Source organism: Tasmannia lanceolata, unplaced genomic scaffold (genome assembly GCF_043159265.1).
Source record: "Tasmannia lanceolata isolate RefF3 unplaced genomic scaffold, GAP_Taslan_0.1 ptg000003l, whole genome shotgun sequence".
In the NCBI taxonomy this organism is placed as follows: Eukaryota; Viridiplantae; Streptophyta; class Magnoliopsida; order Canellales; family Winteraceae; genus Tasmannia; species Tasmannia lanceolata.
In genome coordinates, this window is record NW_027518680.1 from 7901221 (window position 1) to 7921765 (window position 20545).

Genomic DNA, 20545 nt, shown 5'->3' on the forward strand with positions numbered 1-20545 from the left:
AATCTAAGGAAGCTGGATCTTTTTGAAACCCAGAAAGCAGGGAAGTTACCCAATTTAGTGCTGTATGTGGATCACTAGCATACATTCATATATGAAATAGTCAGTGATGATCCTAAGTCATTTTATGTTCAAAATTGTCAGACCAATGATCCTAAGTCATTTTATGTTCAAGAATATCAGACCACTGTTTCTGGTCTCTAAAATGGCATTGTCGTAATTCAATTATGGGGAAAAAAATCAAACGTTATACCCTAATAAAGAATTAACATCACCACCAAGACAAACAATGAAATGAACAAAAAAGTAAAAGAGGCTTTCGGTTACTCATTCCACATCGTATATATAATAGGAGAAAAGTAGTGAAATCATCCAATAGTTTCTTTATGGCTACAGGGAAAACTAGAAAGCATTACAAAATGTCTATAACCACTTGGGCAAAATCATTCATGAAAAAGGAAAAAACAAAAACAAAAAACAATAGGAAGAAACAGTGAACTGACAAGGCCTTACAGACCACATGAATTAATCTGTAGAGACGCGAGAAGAGCCCATTAGAGGCACCTGTCCCAAATCTCACTTGCAATCAACACCGGCCTCGGCAGCCCGCCGAGGCTTGCTTTTGCGCCTGCTCCCGTTCTGTCGAAATCCGTTGTTCTGTTGAAATCCATTTGACTTGCTTGACTCACCGTTTTCCTCTTTGACTGAATCGACATTCTCTTTTATCGGTGGATTCCTCTTCCTCTTTCTTCCATTCTCAGCCGCTGCTGTAACTTTCATCTCTTTGTTTGAAATATCAGCTTTAGCATTGTCAGCGCCTTCCTCTTCAATTTTTTCGGCCTCTTCTTCATCGACCTCGTCCTTCAAAGGTTTCTGTGGCCGACCTCTTCTCTTATAGGCAGGAAGTGATTCTTCAGCGCCACTTCCAGGTTCATCGTGACTGGCAACAGCAGTCAACTTCTTCCCCTTTCCTCTACCCCTACCCATAACCCCAGATCTCTCAAAAGATATACTCAAACAATCAAAGAAGAAAGCTGCAAAAAGACAAACGTATGGGTCCTAAAACATCAACTAAAATTAAACAAGCAGTTTCTGAGAAACAATATGAAAATAAATAGAGCAGTGCTAGGGAGACCGAGAGTACAACCAAGCAGGGGACCAAGCAAACGGGTTCTTGCCACAATATCACAAGTGCGTAGTCATCCCTTAGGTTTAGGAAATTCAACAAAAAGTAAAAACTAAAATAAAAAATTGCAGACATGACACATTCTCATTGCTAGGCTCTCCCATCGGGCGTACTCTCGGTCTCCATATCATTTTCCAATTATTATTTTTCAAATTAACTAAAAAAATAAAAGGACAGAAAGTTACATATCTACAACAAAAACTGAATGGTGAAAAAACTGCCTAATACTATAGAAGAAAAACAATAAAGGTCAATTAGAATCATATAAAAATGAGGATAAGATCCCACTATATCATATTTGAGAAATTATGTCTGCTGAAACCCAGTAAAGAAAATTCTACAAAAGCCAGGAAAAACCTTGTTTATATCACCAAAAATAATAAATACTCACGTTAACTTCATTTTCAGCACCTAAAGAAAGAAATTAAAAAATAAAATGAAGCCCAGAGTAAGAGATTCAATAGAAACTAAGAGTTAGAGCAGATAATTTCTAGCTTCAAAAGACCTACAAAGTACAAACTAAAGGAAAATCCAATTCCCAAACAATAAAAGCCCATTTGATTAATAAAAAAATGGGGGGCTAGAAGAACTACCCCAAAGAAAAAGTGAAAACTAAGACCAGACTCTTAAACATCAGATTTTAAAGAGAACGAAATCTCCTCAATCTCATTAAAAAGGACACACAACCAACCAGAAAAATTACATCTTTATCACCAAAAGATAAGAAAGATCCATGCAAACTAACTCTCAGCAAATTAAAAAGAAAAAAAAGAAATAAAATAAGAACTAACAATCAGACCCTAAACTATTAGCTTAAACAAACCCTACGATCTCCTACATAATCCATTAAAGAAAAATCATCTCTAACTCTACAAACCTAAATATTCCCCCAAAAAAAATCACATTACAAGAATAAAAACACATGCAGACTTCACCTTCAACAGAAGGGGAGAAATAAACAGGTTAAAAAAAGATAAAAACCAGGAAGTACAGACAATCAGACCCTAAACAGCACTAAAATCTCATACAAGAGCAGATTTAAAAAAAAAAAACCACAACCAAAAAACCCCAAAACTCTCATCAAACATTGAGAAGAGATTAAACAAATGAAATATTAAGGAGTGAGAAATAAAACTGACCTCGGATGAAAATACACCTCCATCCAACTGCCACTGAAAACCCATATCATGAATTTGATGAGAAAAGAAGGGAATGGAAAAACCAAAAGGAGTGTTTCTATGGTTTTAACAGTCACGGTAGAATCAGAGATTCAATGGTGAAAATGGTGATTTTGGGAAAAAACAACAAAAACCCAGATCAGAGACGAAAGGGAAAGGGGAAATTTTCAGTAGGAAGAGAAAGATTCGAGGGGATGAGCCTCGTCCATTTGAGCTTTCAAATAGCAAGACAAAGAACGAGATATCTGTTGACGCGGCTTTGTGGAATAAAATACACACTCACTCGGAAGACTTTTATTATGCCTGGTCTTTAACAGTAGAGTGGGAAATCCACCGTATTTATACACGTAAACTCTGTGTATAAACTAGGGCTGCACAAAAAACCGGCCAAACCAATAAACCGAACCGGGCCTTTCGGTTGGTTTGGTTCCGTTTTCCTAGGCATTGGTTCAGTCACGGTTAAAGACTTTTACCAAATGATCCCGGTTGACGGTTTTTTAATTTTAATCCAAAAATGAACCGAACCGATGGAAAACTGTAGACACCCCATTTTGGCCACCCCCTATAGACGCACATTTTTTGCGTAAAATCAGAGATTCGATGGTGAAAATGGTGATTTTGGGAAAAAACAACAAAAAACCCATATCAGAGACGAAAGGGAAAGGGGAAATTTTCAGTCGGAAGAGAAAGATTCGAGGGGATGAGCCTCGGCCATTTGAGCTTTCAAATAGCAAGACAAAGAACGAGATATCTGTTGACGCGGCTTTGTGGAATAAAATACACACTCACTCGGAAGACTTTTATTATGCCTAGTCTTTAACAGTAGAGTAGGAAATCCACAGTATTTATACACATAAACTCTGTGTATAAACTAGGGCTGCAAAAAAAACCAGCCAAACTGATAAACCGAACTGGGCCTTTCGGTTGGTTTGGTTCGGTTTTCCCAAGCATTGGTTCGGTCACGGTTAAAGACTTTTACCAAACGATCCCAGTTAACAGTTAATAGAGGGCATTTTTACCATTTTGGGTAGTCTAGGAGTAATTATGTCGTTGTAGTCATCCTAAGGGCATCAATCTTCAATATAAATACAACATAAAGCCTCATTTGAACCAAAAACCATATAAACCGTGAACCGAACCGGTCAAGATCGGTTCGATTTGGTTCAGTTATACCCCCATCGGTTTGGTTACGGTTTGGATTTTCTCCAAGCCAATAGGATCGATTATCGGTTCGATTCGCCTATCGATTTGGTTCAAAAAACCACCCTGAACCAAACCGTGTGCAGCCCTGGTATAAACAACCTTATCTACTAATAGTTCATGTCCCATCATTTGGGTGGGCCATAGCCTGAAAAAGTACAGCAGAAGGCCTTTCAGAGAAATAATCCATTGAAGGAACGGCTAAGATCATTTGATCAGTACTGTTTCCGCTGATCAAAGAGGCAGCCCATAGCTCATCAGGTATAAGGACAGTATACATTGAGTTTAGGTGTATATTTATTAACATGACACTTCGTTTTCTAATCTCATAAATCTAAAAAGCTCACGAGAATATTCACATTTATATATGCCCAGTGGAGGGCAATTTGATTATTGTAAGTTGGGATTTGCTAGGTAATTGTGCACAAAGCCTTTTCGCGGCTCACTTTTGCAGGAAACAACCACGTCAGATGAGTTAAAACTAATAAGACCAAGGGAGATAATTTTTTTGGACCCCCGCAGGATAATACGCACCCCTTTTAAAGTGAATTGTGGGTAGACTTTAACGCTTTTTGACGTCATAAATCACTTTACAAGGGGTGCGATTTATATTCTACAGGGGTGCGAAAATATTACCATTGGATAGCTAGGTAATATTTCCCTTTTATGGGCGCTGATATTCCCCCCCTTGACGGCTGGCTAACGTTAAACGTTACGATTCACGTATATGTATCTTTCCCACCATTTGACCGGTCTCTCTCTCTCCAGTCTCCACACACACAAAACAGGAACAGTTGGTGGGCCCAACAGAAACCGTTGGTGGAATCGTGGGCCCATCTTTGAACAATGTAGGTCCGCCCATACCACACCATAGATAATTCAAACCGTCCATATGATGGGCCATAAACGTAAATAGGTTGCGTCCTAAAATATCATTTCCATAGGCTGATCCTAGCCCTCCGATCTAAATAGAAACTACATCTTATGCAACTTCTATAGATTGTAGGGTTGTGATCATCCTATGGAAATGATTTTTGGGGCACAACCTATTTACATTGTGGCCCATCAATGAATGGTTTGGATCATTCTATGGAGTTGGTTGTAATGTAACATTAAGGCCCGTCCACAACATAGGACGATCCAAGCCGTCCATGGTTTGGGTAATCCTATGGAGTTGGTCGTACAGTAACATTAAGGCCCAATTGTGGGCCCCACCGATATTTTTTCAAATTGAAGCATACTGTCCACAACATAGGATGATCCAAGCCGTCCATGGTTTGGATCATCCTATGGTGTGGTTCGTACAGTAACATTAAGGCCCAATTTAGGCCCCACACATATTTTTGAAAATGAAGTGTACCGTCAAGACCATAGGATGATCCGAGCCGTCCATATGATGGGCCATAACGTAAATGGGTTGTGCCCCCAAAAGGGTTGGCCCATCAAATGAATGGTTTGGATCATCCTGTGGTCGTACAGTAACATTAAGGCCCGTCCACAACATAGGATGATCCAAGCCGTCCATGGTTTGGATGATCCTATGGAGTTGGTCGTACACTAACATTAAGGCCCAATCGTAGGCCCCACCGATATTTTCAAATTGAAGCGTACCGTCCACAACATAGGATGATCCAAGCCGTCCATGGTTTGGATCATCCTATGGTGTCGTTCGTACCAATTTAGGCCCCACCCATATTTTTGAAAATGAAGTGTACCGTCCAGACCATAGGATGATCCGAGCCGTCCATATGATGGGCCACAATGTAAATAGGTTGTGCCCCAAAAATCATTTCCGTAGGATGATCACAACCCTACAATCTATAGAGGTTGCATAAGATGTAGTTCCTATTTAGATCGGAGGGCTAGGATCAGCCTATGGAAATAATATTTTGGGAGGCAACCTATTTACGTTTATGGCCCATTAAATGGACGGTTTGGATTATCCTATGATGTGGTAGGGGTGGGGCCTACGTTGTTCAAAGATGGGCCCACCATTCCACCAACGGTTTGGGCCCACCAACTGTTCGTGTTGTGTGTGTGGAGAGAGAGAGAGAGAGCGCGAGAGACCGGTCAAATGATGGGAAAACGTTAACCAGCCGTCAAGGGGGGGAATATCAGCGCCCAGAAATATTCATTATACACAAAAAATCTATGAAACCCTAGATAGAAAGCTGCGGAAGAAATCACGCACCGGGTCCTGGCTACAAGTAAGACCGACCCTCTTATTCTATCCTTTTTAAACTTATTTTTTGAGATTTCTGACGATTTTTACAGCTATATGGAAAATTGAGGGTTTCTGGATACAAAATCTAGGGTTTTTTTTTTTCCATTCAAAAAAAAAAAATCTAGGGTTTTTTTTATATATACTCTAGGTAGCTCATGTGAAGCATAGAATAATTTTTTCTATTTAGAGAATCATTTGTATATACACATGCTTAGTAAGATTTTTTGAATAACGATTAATAGTTTAAATTAGGGTTTATGTTGGTTGGTGTTTATATTAATCAGGTGCATGCTTTCTTCAGCACTTCTATTGGGCTTTTCATAGATTTTATGTATATGATTGTTGTAGTTGTTTTCGCGTAAGGCAGGTAACTTGTGGTATAAATATTGGACAGTATGCAATGTTGGATGAGAGTAAGTTCACATTGCAACTTGAATTGTGGGCTCTTCGAATTCCTCGTGAACTCTGCAAACGTGTTGGCGGCATATTACATGGGTACTCCATTTCATGCTTTTTTGTTGTAGTTTAGTTTGGTGCTAAGATTTTTATGCGTGTGCTGTGCTAATTCATCATCTCTGATAAGCAATGACTGGTAGATCATTCATTTATTTCATTTTATCTACCATAATGGAGTCGCCCTTAGCTTAACAAAATATATTTATGAATGCGTGATACTGTATAGAGATCCCATTGCTTTACAAAAACAATTTGATGAAAGATCTTGGGTTTTAAGGTTGGCTGAGACACGTAGGCAACATAGTCTAGATCATCCAATAACTGCAGACAACTCTTGGTTACCAGAGTCACTTGATTCTAGATTCATCTTCTATTGCCTATAGAGTCCTACTAAGTGCCAAAGCGGGAAGGAGATCTAACATCTCACTGAGAATTCTTTTTCTTTTTTCTTTTTTTTTATAAAGTTTGGATGCAAAAGGAAGCCAACTTGTACAGGTGTATTAGCAAAATTCTGTGGACACCAACTTTTAATGAGAGGCAGAAGGTACAAGTTTTTAGGGTCCAAAAGCAGGGTAGAAAAAGTCATCACAGTTTTTTTTTTTTGATAAATTCTCTTTGCGGATTATAATTAGTGGTGTATGGTTAAAACCATGCGGGAATTCCATGTGAACTTCTTTAATGCAATTGTCATGAAGAAGGTGCGCTTTATATCAAGCTGTTGTCATCTTTCTGTTACGAGAATGCATGTGTTTGGGACATCCCACTGACTAAAAAAACGAGGTTTAGGTAAGAGGAAAAACGAAGCATGGGTGGTTTCCACCCATCCAAAATTGATGTATGATCAATTAAAATATTGGAACTTATGAAGTTTGAGTTCCAACTTCCCATTTCTTTGAAAGAGTGAATATTTTTTTTTTGAATGAGTGAATATGTACGAAATAATATTGGCAAGGGGCACAATATCCCTTTTTAAATTTGCTATGACAACTCAAGAGTTACACGTTGCATATGTACAAAAGAAAGCAAGTTGAAGAAGCCCTTTAGACCTTCTAAGCTTGAGAAAATCATCTGATAACTGAGCTCATAATTCACTCTATTCACTGCTTTTAGCATGCCTTCTAGGCCTATTCAACATTTACTCATACTGCACTTGTTTGGTCAGCGATGTAGTTTACAGCTTTATATTCTTACATGTGCCTTTACTGTCATTATGCCACAAGATTTTGCAGGGATTTTTATGTTTTTATTTATTTTTTGTTTTGTTTTTGGAGTTGTACTTGGTTGATATTTCTTTTGATCTGCTGTAAGAATTTGTTTTCATTTTAACGGTTTTTGAAGGTTGAACATTGGAGATAGTGAGAAAAGGTGACAGCTTTTTTTTTCTTGAGACCTTGTCCTTATTTAAGGCGCGAGTAAATATGTAGTTTAATTCTTCTTCTTCTTCTTCTTATTATTATTATTATTTTGTAGGACATCTTATGTGCTATGATACTCAGATATAGGTACAAACATAGACATGGGGTCATAGATACTAATCATAATTTTCCAAATGTAGGACATAGATGGGGTACGGGAGCCAACTAGATGTAACTTAGACGATGAAATTTATAAGAAGGGATTTGGTAGCGTCCATCACAGAAGGCATTTTGCAGATGGGCTGTTGCATGTGAGAGCAGCCACACAAGCTCACTTTTCAGCAGATTTTGTCTTCATTCACGAGGTGGCTGCTCTCACATGCAACAGCCCATCCGTGAAATGCCTTCTGCAATGGACGCTAGCAAATCCCTTATTATAAATGTAAAATAGTATTTGGAAGACTCATATACTCAAAGTTATAATTGCAAATATAAGACACCAAAAAGCAAAACACATGATAGTTAATTTGAATAGAGATGCATATGTTTAAAACAAGAGTTACTAGTCAAACGAAAGCATCCATGAACTATCCGGGTATCGTGTCGTGTCAGGCACGGGACATTGGACCTCTAGTAGTGTCCTAGTGTCATAACTTATGTGAGCTGAGAATGTGTATTGTGGTGCTAGTGCAGTATTTTTCGATTGTTCTAATCCTAATCCAGTGTTGCAAGGGTCCATAAGTGATGTGAGTTTTTTACTTGAGGATGCTTGAATTAGTTGACTAATAATACACTGAGCAGATCATACTGTATGGAAAAATTTGTCGGTTCTTTGGTATACAGTTCATCATTTACCATTTGATTCTGATCTCGCTTTCTGCTTTAATGAAGTTTTCATGTCCACAAGTAGTTCGTTTTGATCCTCCTTATGATTTTATCCTTTTACCCTTCTTCAAGTTACAACCATTTTCTTAATGGCTTTTATTTTGCAGATATTTGCTAGATAAGCCTCGTATCAAACCTATCACCGAAGATCCATCATGTGAAAGAAGCCGTTATATGATATTATCCGAAAGGATTCAAAATCCTGGTAAGAATGATAATTTCTGAAAATGCTCAGTGTACCGACTGTTGGTGAAACAAATAGAAAAAAATCTGTTTTTTTTTTCTTTCTAAAAATGACTAAAATGCCCATCTTTGAGGGTTTTGCTTCCCAACTCTGACCTTACCTCTCATTTTTTGCTATTTTTAAACTATATTGCTATCTGCCTTTGAGTATGCTGAGGTTTTATTCAGCCATTTCGGTATTAGCGACTAATAGGATTTGGATTTTTCTCCTTTGGAAAAGACAAGAGAGGTTGATTGTGGAACAACAAAGGTTTCTATTCAATCAAATCTTCTTTTAGACCTCTTATTGAGTTTAGGGTCCACCTCTCCTTTTGCTCTTGTGTGGGGTGCCACGGTCCCTCCTTGGATTGATGTTTTCTCTTGGACAGCAGTGCTGGAACCTGTCTTAAAGAAATCGTTTGCAATTCTATTTCATTCAGAAAAGAGCTTTTGTTGCTTGAGACTTGAGATAGTAGCTACCAACTAGACATTGTGATTACAAATGGTGATTCCCACATCTAGTCATTGTTTTCCTGTTTTGAAATGCTTGTGACTTTGAAATATGAAGATCAAGTCCGAGTATCGTCTCATTCTACACTCTGCTTTCAGCTATCTCCGTGTTCTTGTATTTCTAATAATGGACTTCTTGTTGAAACAGATTTGTCTGACATTCCAGATGAAACACTTGATTCATTAAAGAAATTATGCAAGATTGAAACAGTCCCGTATTCACTAACCCTTGGATATTCTTATTGGAGTGCAGGTTTGTTCAATCCTTTTTGAAAGCATATGTCTGATGGTTGTTCTCCCATATCAATTTGTTCTTTAGATATAAGTTAATCTGAGCATATATTACATAGTCTTGTCTATGCTTGCTGGCATAAATCATGATGTTTCTATATTTTTAACGAGGTTGCTATTTTATTTCTAGACCATATTCTGAAGCAAATACTGCCCCCTGGTGTGGAAGTACCTTCTTCTTTTGAAACAATAGTTAAGTATTCTTTGTATTTTTTTTTATTTTTATTTTACTTTTAATGTCTTCTTTCTAGAAGACTGGAGCATTCTTTGACCTACACTTTTTGCTGTTCCACTATGTGTGCCACACATTTATTCACTTTTTTTTTCTATACTTACTGATTGTATGTTTCCGGTTTTTGACTGTTTAGGATTTTACAAAATATTGAACTTCATTAACAAATGTTTCTTATTCATGTTCAGGTCATGTTGCTCATCTGAATATAACTGGTGAACTCCTTTCCTACAAGGATGTCATTGCAAGGGTTATTTATGACGTAGGTTTGAAGTTATTTCAAGTCTTTATGTTCCAAGGTTTTAAATTTTGGCCGAAATACCGAAATTTTGATCCCACACCGAAAGTACATTAATTCAGTGTCGGTCCGGATTTCGGCCTAAATTCATTTTTGATAATTTCCAATTTTCCTTTTTTTTTGCTTTGTCGACCACGTTGGATGCAGATTTATGGCTTTGACATGGTTAGGTGATGGGGAAAGATGAATTGAGATCACATTGTTTGAACTTCAAAGAAATTCTCTCCCTTGTGCTGTTGACAACTTAATGCATAACAATGTTTTTTGTGCTAAGAAACGCTACTCTATCTTATGCTAAGAAAATCTCTCCTTTATGCTGTTTTTAACTTAAAAGCATAAGAGTTTTTTTTAATGCCAAGAAAGGTCACTCTATCTTCCTGTTATCGCCGTTTAGGACCCCTTTGATACTACATAAACTAAGACTTTTCAAAGTTGATGCATCCTAGCATATGCTCTCTCACTCGACTGGTGCACGCATCTTATTTTTTTTACATACTTTGTTTTTTTTAATACCAAGCAGAAAACTTACCATTCAAAAAAAAAAAAAAAAAAAAAAACACAAGCAGAAAACTTGTACAAATTCAAGAAAACCTTGGAAATTACATTTTTGGGGCATCAGTCGCAAAAAACATAGAGGAGCTTGTGATGGCTCCGTTCTCAAACTTGCCCATCTTCATATTGGTTTCTCAGTGTGGAAGGTTATAGCTTATAAGAGTCCTTACACAAAACGAAATATCTTCTATCATTAAACTTCAAAGATGGCTGTCACACTAAATTGTACAAATTGAAAAAAACCTTGGAAATTGCATTTTTAGGGCATCAATCCCCCAAAACATAGAAGAGCTAGTGGTGGCCCCCTTCTCAAACTTGTCCATCTTCATATTATGGTTTTAAATTTTGGCCGAAACAAAATTTACATGAAGTCATTTCTTTACAAGATTTCGTTCATTTTTAGCCTTTTTTACAAAATTTCCACCGAAATTTTAAATAGATCCACGGAAATGTTAAAAAAAGTCCACCGAAATGTTATAATTCCCACCAAAATTTATGAAATGTTCACTGAAATAGCCAAATTTCCACTGAAATTGCCGAAATTTACATCGAAATTTTAGACATTTCGGTCAAAATTAAAAAAAAAATTGAAATCATAACCATATTTTTACATGATTTCGGCTGAAATTTCTGCCCGAAACTGAAACGTTTCGATTTCGGTGGGTGACCGAAACCGACACTGAAACTGAAATTTAAAACCTTGCTTCATATTACCTTCTCGATGTGGAAGGTTATACCTTATAAGAGTCCTCTAAGGACCTGCACAAATCGAAATATCTTCTATCATTAAACTCCAAAGATGGAAGTAAAATAATTTCACTGAAAATCTACTGTCTGTCTTTCTGATCCAAACCCGTATTTCCTCATCCTACCATTTGATATATGTAGAATTTAGTCTAGCCAAGAAGGAAGCAACCACACAAATTTCCTAACCGAAGAAAGATCTTCTAAAATGCACCTTCCAATCAACTTTCCCATTTTGGTGAGACAAGGAACTCCCACACTAATCTCTTTATCTGGACCAGTGTGTGTGTGTGTGAGTGAGAGAGAGAGAGAGAGAGAGAGAGAGAGAGAGAGAGAGAGAGAGAGAGAGAGAGAGAGAGAGAGAGAGAGAGAGAGAGGGGTGTGTTCATCACATAATCAAGTGTAATCAATTCGAATTGCACCAAATGTCATGCCCTAATCTGAGTCTCTTGCCATTAGCTACTCTGAATTTGGCACTAACCTTGAAGGCTGGAACAAACTCTCCAAATTAATAACGTTGCTCCAAGTAGTAGTGCCCTGAAACCTGTACTTAACATATTTAGCGATCGCTCTGAAACAAATGCACCGTCTATATGAATCTATCATCCCAAAGTTTGAGGCTATTAGCGCAAATAGACATTTATACCCAGCACGCATTGTCCATCACTTTCCTAACAAAAAGCTTTGGTGAACGAGTTGCCTTGTGAACACACATAGTGAATTTGCAGTCCTACTCAATATGTTAGAATGCAATACAGTGAAATTGATCAAATCACCAATTCACTTGCTCTCTCTCTCTCTCTCTCTCTCTCTCTCTCTCTCTCTAACATACCCAGCCACGCATAAAAAAATAATGCTCTATTGAAACTTAACATAAGACCCCTTGACGGACTTGCTTGCTCTCCAGCCAATTTCCCTATACCGATGGTTGCATAAATGCATTGGCATGCATGGTCTGGGCTAATAAGAATCATGGCTGAAACTGTTAGTAATAAATGTTGGAAAAGAAGAGCAGTCTTCGCCATTTTTCTGCAGCATGCAAGGTCATGCTTAGTTTCACTTTCGGGATATCGGTTTTGAATTTCTCTTTTTTTTTCCAGGTTCTTTTGTGCTTTATATGCCTGGGCATCATATCTTTTGGAATCTTTTATCTTTGGCCATCATTTTGTATTGAGAGTTTCTTCGAATTTGAATGTTCAACATCTTTTTTCTGCGGTTTAATTGCCCTTTTGTCTTTCTTAAAATGAACTAAGAAGGCAATTTATATCCAGGACTTATTTAGGGCTAAATATATGTTGTGTGTTTCTTCTTGTGAGCAATCCAGTTCAGGGAACTTCTTTATGTGGTTCTTTTTTCTAAGAATGCATTTTTGGTGCAGAAAAATCAGCCAAGAATCAGAACCGTAGCGAATAAAGTTGGAACCATTACAAATGAGTTCCGAGTGCCAAAATTTGAGATTCTAGCTGGGAAAGATGATATGGTCACTGAAGTCAAGCAGTATGGAGCCACATTCAAGCTTGATTATGGTTTGGTCTACTGGAACTCAAGACTTGAACATGAACACATACGCCTGGTTTCCCATTTTCTGGCAGGAGAGACCATTTGTGATATGTTTGCTGGTGTTGGTCCTTTTGCAATCCCAGCTGCACAAAAAGGGTGTGTTATATATGCAAATGATTTGAACCCAGATAGTGTTCGTTACTTGAGGATTAATTCTGAAATTAACAAGGTGGAGGATCGTGTTTGTGCGTACAATATGGATGCTAGAGCCTTCATGTACCACTTGATGGAAGTGCCTATTTCCATTTCTGAGACAGAGCCAGAATTCGAGCTTTCTGACTTCAAAACTTGTGCAAAATCCAACTCGCCAGCTAGTGGAGAAGTTAATTCTGGAGTTGGAAAGTCTTCAACTGGTAATTCATCTTTCTAAATGTGTGTTTTTTTCCTGGAAACTGTGTAATAATGGTGGTATGCCTCTCTCTCTCTCTCTCTCTCTCTCTCTCTCTCTCTCTCTCTCTCTCTCTCAACGGGGTACCTTGCATTTTCTTTGCAGAAGATATGGATGTGAATGGTGTTAGTACAACTGCAAAAAGTAGGAGAAAGGGTTGCATTAACAAGAGAATGAAAGGCTTTAAATTATCCAATACTAAGACCTGGGAGCATGTTGATCATGTGATTATGAATCTACCTGCTTCTGCTTTGAAATTTCTTGGTAGGTATTTAATCTTCTTCAGTTCCATTATGCTACGTTTCCTCTTGCAATGTTGTATAATTGACCCAATACTTTTAGGAAAATAATATTCCCACACTTTTGATTCAATAATGGCACTACATCGTTTACACTTTTCTAATTAATTTTTAAAGGTTGTTACAATTCCCAAAATGCTCTCAACGTCAAATTTAAAAAGTGTAAAGTGTGACTGCCATTGTTGAAACAACGGAGTGGGGATTTCATTTCCCTACCTATAACTTGATAAATCTTCTCTATCTATATCTTTGGATTCATTTTTATTAGGAACCATTTCATTGCCATTTCCTAAGAAAATGTGAGCTTGTATGAATTGATTTATGTGCAAGCAGCTTACAACACACACACATGCATGCATGTATACACATGTCTGTGCATGCTCCCCCCTGTCGCCGCTGCCGCGGTGAGCGTCTCTTTGTAACTGTGCATGTGCGTACGTGTGTGTTGATGTTTGTGTGTGTGAGAGCATGTGCATGGTTGTGTGTATGTGTGGTTGTTTCAGACCTTCCAAAGGAGAAAGGAGAAGAAAAAAGAACACTACAAATCCCTGGAAAGCCTCTTTTGTTACTTCAATGCTTCTTTTCTTTCCTTGTGTGTGTGTGTGTGGGTGGGTGGGGGGGGGGGGGGGGGGGGGTGAGATTTGCTAGGGACATTCGCGGAATGGCATTTCACGGGTGGCTGTTGCATGAGAGAGCAGCTACCTCGGATGAATTAAATGGATAAGAAAAAAAATCTGCTGAAAAGTAAGCTTGTGTGGACCATTCAAAAAATATTAATTTAAGCCCGTGTGGCTGCTCTCTCATGCAAACAACCAGCCGTGAAATGCCTTTCTGCGAAAGTCCCTGGCAAATCTGTATATATAGGCTGCAGATATTCCCACTAGCTTGTTTTGATAATGAGACGAACTCACCTTGTCCTATGTCCTCCCAATTGGCCAGAGTGTGTAGCATTCCCACTCTTCCTAGGGTCTGCGTGTTCGATTGGATTGCTTTCTTTACAGCATAAGCGTAAGATGCTTATTATTGACCACTGCGCTTTGTGTGGAGTCAAGAGAGTTGGTGGATCATATATTTCTTCATTGCACGATAGTCAGAGACGTGTGGGGCCACATCCAAAGGAGATTTGGGTCGGCCTGAGTCCTCCCTTCTTGAGATCTTCTCGAGTGCTGTTTTTTGCCCCATGGCGGAGAAAAGGGTAGATTTTATGGACTATGGCCCTTTTGGCCACTATTTGGGTTATTTGGAAGGAAAGGAATGCTCAGGTCTTTAGAACCTTAATGAAAGGCTCGCATTTTATCTGTTTGATGGTGATTTCTTTGATCATATCCTGGGTGGAGATCCTCCCCTGTTTCAGGTTTATCTCTAGCTATGAACTCAGGTGTGGTTGGAGATAGATCTTTGTTAGTAGGGAGCAGGTAGAGATTCTTTCCCCTAGGTGTGGGACCCTCCGAGAAGCTTAACTTTGATGGGTCAAGTTTGGGTAACCAAGGGCTTGCTGGAGTAGGTGGAGTTCTCAGGGTGAGAGCGGTTTGACCTGGTAGGCCTTCTTTGGCCCCATTGGGATCATAGATTCCAATGAAGCGGAAGTGAGAGTGATTTTACAGTGCATCAGGTCGCTGAGAGCAGAGACCTGGGCGGATTGATCGTAGAGGGAGATTCCCTCAATGTTATCGGGTGGTTGGATGGGAGTCGTGGTCACCCTCATCCTTGGAGATTTGCGCATACAATTGACGAGAAGCAGGACCCAGTGGTGGGTTTCCTGATTACATTCCAGCACGTTAGGAGATCGACTATCAGTGATGCGGATATATTAGCTTGAGTGGGAGTCGGCAGGGATAGCTTGATGATTTTTTATTTTCTCTCTCTTGAAGGGCTTTGTATCTTGGTGTTCTCTATTCTTGTCTCTATTCTCTTTCTTTCTTTTGCACGGACCATCTCGGTCGCAGGGTGTTTTACTCTTTCCTCAATGAAATTATCTATCATTAAAAAACAAGCTATTACAATTCCCAAAAAGCTCTCAGCAGCCAATTGCAAAAGAAAATACAAGGTGAGTTTATCTCATTGTCAAAACATGGTAGTGCAAATATTAGCAGCCTATATGTGTGTGTGTGTGTGTGTGTAGTATTTCTTCTCCTCCCTAGAGTTGCACTCTTCTTGCGTGCCCCATCCAACATGCATTTCATAGTGTCGTGCCGTGGCTACAGGTGCCGCCATACAGAAAGAAAAAAGAACCAAGTTTCAGAAGGTCCTTTGCAACTATTAGTCGAGTTAGGTGAGTTAGGTTGATTAATCGACAACAAGAAGGTGGCGGCCGCAACCGAAGCTATTTGGTTCGAGTTAGGCAATTTTGTACATCTAAATTTCAGAAGGATAAGCCCAAAAACCTATAGAATGCAAATGACACATGGAAGGAAAAGACATTTCTCTGAAGAAAGAAATTGGGTTTCCAATGCTTCTCCATGACCAATGAGTTGTGCCAACGTCGGGTTGCTTTTAAGCTGAACATATTTGGCGAATGATTTGCCAGTCCGCAGCCAAAGGCTTCTAAATCGTGAACTCACAAAATTTAATGACGAGATTTGTGCAGATGTACTTATCAATATGTATGTAGGTTAAAGACTGTAGAAGTTAACACTTATTGGATGTCAATTTGTAGGTAGTAGCTTTCTTATTCAAGATGAGTTATTTTGAGGAATGGATAAAATTAAATGTGGTTGACATTTTTTCCTGTCATATTTGCTTTTCACATTTTAATTGTGAGGTTCAATTTAATACTTCTGATAGTTGCTTGATAAATTATTGTAACAGATGTTTTTAAGGGCCTTCTCCAAAGAAAATACTGGAGGGTACCTTTGCCTCGTATTCATTGCTATTGCTTTATGAGATCAAATGAAACAAAAGAATCAATAATTGCTGTAAGTTTCCTTCTTCACTTGATTGGCAGACATATTTCTTCTCTCTCTGTGCACATTTATATATATTTTTTTCATCTTTTTAAGCTTCTAGATCTCTGTTGTGTAACCTGCTTTCTAATTGAACTGAAGTGTTTGCTTTCTCAATTTAATATTTTTCTTCATAATTTTCTATTAATCCGTGAACACTTTTTTAAGTTTCTAATTTACTTTTCCCCCTTATTTTAGTTTTACAATGGGTTGCTGGTGTTTTATTTCGTAGTCTTCAAACAGCTCTTAAAATATGGCAGGTGCTGTACGAGTATTTAGATAGGGATAATTTGGTTCAGGTTTTACCTTTGGTGACGTGAGGCTACTCTACCTAAGTTTCATGGATTAGATCTCCTTTTATGTGTAAGGTTAATGAATTCCATCTAATGGATCTACGCCTATTGTTGCATGATCTGAGAAGAAAATGCCAGTTTTGGAACACAGCTCAGTGAATTGTGCTTTATAGCCTTAAGGTGTTGGAGTCAGACAATAGTTTAGACTTTAGACCATAGTTTTAAAACTCCCCCGCGTCATCGTGGACTCCTTCGAGTCGACTTCCTTTTATCTTGGCCGTGTTCCACGTTTTGCCCTACAAGGTCAATAAAAACTCCTTTTACTCTCCCGAATTATGACTGCGTCAACCGAGTACTCAGGCGCATCAATTGAGTACTTGACCGCGTCATGCCGAGTCGACTAGGATTTCTTCCGCCTTTGTTCCGCCGTATCTGCATTTTTAAACACTGGTTTAGACTGCTTGGAATTTCAGCATTTGTCAAAATATCGATAGATAGAATCAGCACTCTTCTAACTGGTATTAATCTTTTTGAATCCTTTTTATAATTTTAAAGAAACATATTTTCTTCTGATGCTGTTAAGCATTTTTTAACCATTTTCCAACTTTATGCAGGAGGCTGAGGCTATTTTGAATGCCAAGATACAAGACCCAACTTTTCATAGGGTCAGGGATGTTGCTCCAAACAAGGTACTGACTCGTCCGAGTTTTTCTCGTATTTTTGTTGGATCTAAAGCATTTTCATTCTTTGTTAATTTTATTGATTTACTATGGGGTGCCAATACCAGCACCCATGATTTTTTTAGGAGTGCCCCATTTGCTAGTCATTATTGAATCTGGGTGCCGATACCAGCACCCAGATTCTGGATCCCAGAATCTGACTAATGCTGCCGTTGGAATTCTGAGCCCACTTCGCCAAAACATAAATCAACATTTTTCTTATACTGTCGGTTGCCTAAACTCGAACTATCCATCTGCTATCTATTTTTCCACTGGACACACTCATCAATTATCTTGTGGCCCGGCCATCCGTTCCTCTTGTTTTCCTCATCATCCTCTAGATTGGCCGTAATGTGCCACCACTGGGCCAGATACAATCCAGATTGAGCCATTCTTCAACAAAATCCCTGCCTTGACTTTCGCCACCAGGGCAAGCTCTGGATACGATCCAACAGCGAGCAGCAGTTGTATTCTTCAAGGCCAATCAAAATCACTCTTCTAGTTCTTTCCCTCGTGTTGGCATCTTTATCAATGGAAAAACCTTTTGAAGCCCCCTGCTAAATGGGACCCTGCCCTAGCTCGAACCTCATGCAAAGGTCCAATGGCCGTGGTGTGTGTGTGTGTGTGTGTGTGTGTGTGGTGGGGGGTATGTTTAGCGGGGTGCAATGATCCTGTCAAGACCAGATAGAAAAAGTTACGGCCATAGTTGTCAACCCGAGACTTGACTTGTGACTCGATTTCTTAATTTTATGACTCGACTCGTGACTCGTAAGAGTTTTTGACAAGAACAAAAATTTAGTTAAAAAAATATAATTATATATCAAAAGATAAAGCATGTAAAAAATATAACCCAATAGCACATAGATAAAGAACTAAGCCAAAATAATAAATAACTATATGCTTGTAACTTGCATGCACAAAAACAATTAAGTTTATGTTGGAACTTAATAATGGGTGACCTGCATAACATTAATCTTTTCTTGTCACAGGTGATGTTTTGTTTAAGCTTTAGACTGCCGGAAGAAACCTGTTTTAAAGAGGATGATGGCACTACTAACACATTCGAGTCTGCAGAAAAACACGTAGGCACTGTTCCTGCCCCAAGTTAGAAGAACCTTTCATGAACTGCTGAACCCAGATGGTTTTAATTTAATGTGTTTCATTCTTGTAGTTCTCCTTCTGACACCTAGAGTCAAGAACTATGAGAAAAATCAATCTTTTTTGGATCTGAATCTTGAGTTGCCCATACACATGGCATGGTTTGATATCTCTGCTCAAGCTGTGGGATCAAATTCTGAGTGTATTACTATTACCTATTTATCTGTCATAATCTTCTGATAGTATTCTGATTTTATCACTGCATTCTTATGGGTGATTCCCTTCTGAAATTGTTCATGTTGTGATTCAAAAGTTACAATTTCACCTTTGATTTCATGTTCTTCCAGGTACAAATTGTGGGCTACAGTGGGACTGGTCAACTTCTTGTGTTCCATTTAGTGCTTTTCTAATAGAAAACACTACTAAACTTTGCACCCATTACCCAAACCCTAAAGCTGAAATCACATTGCGTTTAGTAAGTTATACGGAGTGTTGGGTGCATTTTGGAAAACTTGAGCAGGCAAATATGCAGTGAGTCAATTTGTTTTAGATCCAAACCTCCCTGCCGCTACCGATTTCGGGTCTCTTAGTTGCTTCTTCCCGAATCTCCCTCTGTAAACAAATAAAAGGAGGAAGACAGACAATAGCTGTTGGAAATGCAGCGATTCCTAGGGAAAGATAAATAAAAGGGCTGGAAATGTGGAAAAGGGGGTGCAGAATTGAAACAGGGGCGTAACTTATGGAAATTTTATTTATGGCATTGTTTTTTTTTCCGTCTGATGACATAGGTTATCCCCAGCCTAATTTTTAGGGACGGGACTATTCCCTACGGATCACCCCTAGACCACGCGCATCAGGTAAGCCCGGGGGATTCAAACTCACGTGAGCATACCCATGACTTCAAGCCAAAGACCCACCGGGTTTGGCACCATCTGTTTTCCACCCAAGAGATGCTATTCTGATTCCAGCAAAATCCGAATTGGGGTGCCGATTCCAATTCTCGGTTCTGGAAATATAAATGTAATTTCTATATGACAAAACTTAATGAAGGGATGAACATCTATGTTTCCTGATAAAGTTCCATTCTGCCACACTTTTAATACCGTTTCTTTTTCTTCATACAGAGACCATTTATTTTTCTTCGTACAGTACCTTTTGAAAAGCACGGGACTATATAAAATTTCTAAGGATCAATAACCAATGGGGGACAAAAATTAGGTGAAATTATCAAGGGGACTCATGCTTTTCAGAAATTATCAACGGGGGACAAAATATGTCTTGTCATTAAAAGTTGGACGAAAATGCCCTTTTCTTAAGCAACATGTTTTGCTTTTCCACTTTTCCCTCTTCTCTCTTCTTTCCCTCTTTTTTTTCACTTTTTCATTTTCAACTTTGTTTTTTTCTACATTACCAGTCATCTTCTTCATCATTTAGCCACCATTGGAGGTGGAAAAACTCAAAAACTTGAAACGTGAGTTCATTCTCATCTATTTTTCAATATTTAGGTTTTATTTTTCATTTGTTTTAGGGTTTTGCATTTCTCCTTCTCCTTTTCAATGGAGGATGAGGAAGATGAATTATACGGTAGAAAGAAAAAAACGCGAAAATGAACGAGTGAAAAAAAACAGGAAGTAAAAACGCGTTCATAGGGGACTTGATAAGCCCATTTGGAATTTGGTAACCCCATTTTGATACTGGATAACCCCAACCCCAGAGACTTGAAAACCCCCTTCCAAAACCCCAGTACCCTTGGGCAATTTTAAGGGACTTGATAAGCCCATTCGTAAATTGCTAACCCCATTTTGATACTAGATAACCCCAATCCCAAATACTTGAAAACCCCCTTCCAAAACTCTAGTACCCTCGACCAATTTTCAGGGACTTGATAAGCCCATTCTGAAATTGATAACCCCATT

General features: G+C 38.6%; 2 protein-coding genes across 4 annotated transcripts; one reads left to right on the forward strand and one right to left on the reverse strand.

Annotated features, from left to right (window-relative positions):
- Positions 1-320: 320 nt before the first annotated feature.
- Positions 321-2661, reverse strand: LOC143860717 (uncharacterized). Its single transcript, XM_077371514.1, has 2 exons — positions 2323-2661; positions 321-1031 (listed from the first exon to the last, which is right to left on the reverse strand). Exon 2 carries the CDS (start codon positions 982-984, stop codon positions 574-576), a length of 411 nt encoding a protein of 136 aa, XP_077227629.1. The 5' UTR covers positions 985-1031; positions 2323-2661; the 3' UTR covers positions 321-573.
- Positions 2662-5610: 2949 nt separating this feature from the next.
- On the forward strand, positions 5611-18861 carry LOC143849973 (S-adenosyl-L-methionine-dependent methyltransferases superfamily protein). 3 transcript variants are annotated; one of them, XM_077359307.1, is made up of 11 exons: positions 5611-5768; positions 6153-6280; positions 8589-8686; positions 9362-9466; positions 9635-9695; positions 9923-9998; positions 12709-13243; positions 13387-13542; positions 16386-16492; positions 17427-17501; positions 18521-18861. In XM_077359307.1, exons 2-11 carry the CDS (start codon positions 6186-6188, stop codon positions 18638-18640), a joined length of 1428 nt encoding a protein of 475 aa, XP_077215422.1. In that variant the 5' UTR covers positions 5611-5768; positions 6153-6185; the 3' UTR covers positions 18641-18861. The 3 variants fall into 3 exon arrangements, with proteins under 3 accessions (XP_077215422.1, XP_077215413.1, XP_077215429.1); XM_077359298.1 differs by having other exon boundaries at positions 5614-5768; positions 13384-13542; XM_077359314.1 differs by lacking the exon at positions 6153-6280 and having other exon boundaries at positions 5614-5768; positions 13384-13542.
- The last annotated feature ends 1684 nt before the right edge of the window (positions 18862-20545 follow it).

Excerpts from the sequence above, each read along its gene's own strand:
- LOC143860717 (XM_077371514.1), bottom strand. The coding sequence starts at position 984 with ATGGGTAGGGGTAGAGGAAAGGGGAAGAAGTTGACTGCTGTTGCCAGT.
- LOC143849973 (XM_077359298.1), top strand. The coding sequence starts at position 6,186 with ATGTTGGATGAGAGTAAGTTCACATTGCAACTTGAATTGTGGGCTCTT. Across the intron at positions 13,244-13,383 it reads AGTTGGAAAGTCTTCAACTG|AAGATATGGATGTGAATGGT; the intron begins GTAATTCATCTT and ends TTTTCTTTGCAG. Across the intron at positions 16,493-17,426 it reads CAAAAGAATCAATAATTGCT|GAGGCTGAGGCTATTTTGAA; the intron begins GTAAGTTTCCTT and ends AACTTTATGCAG.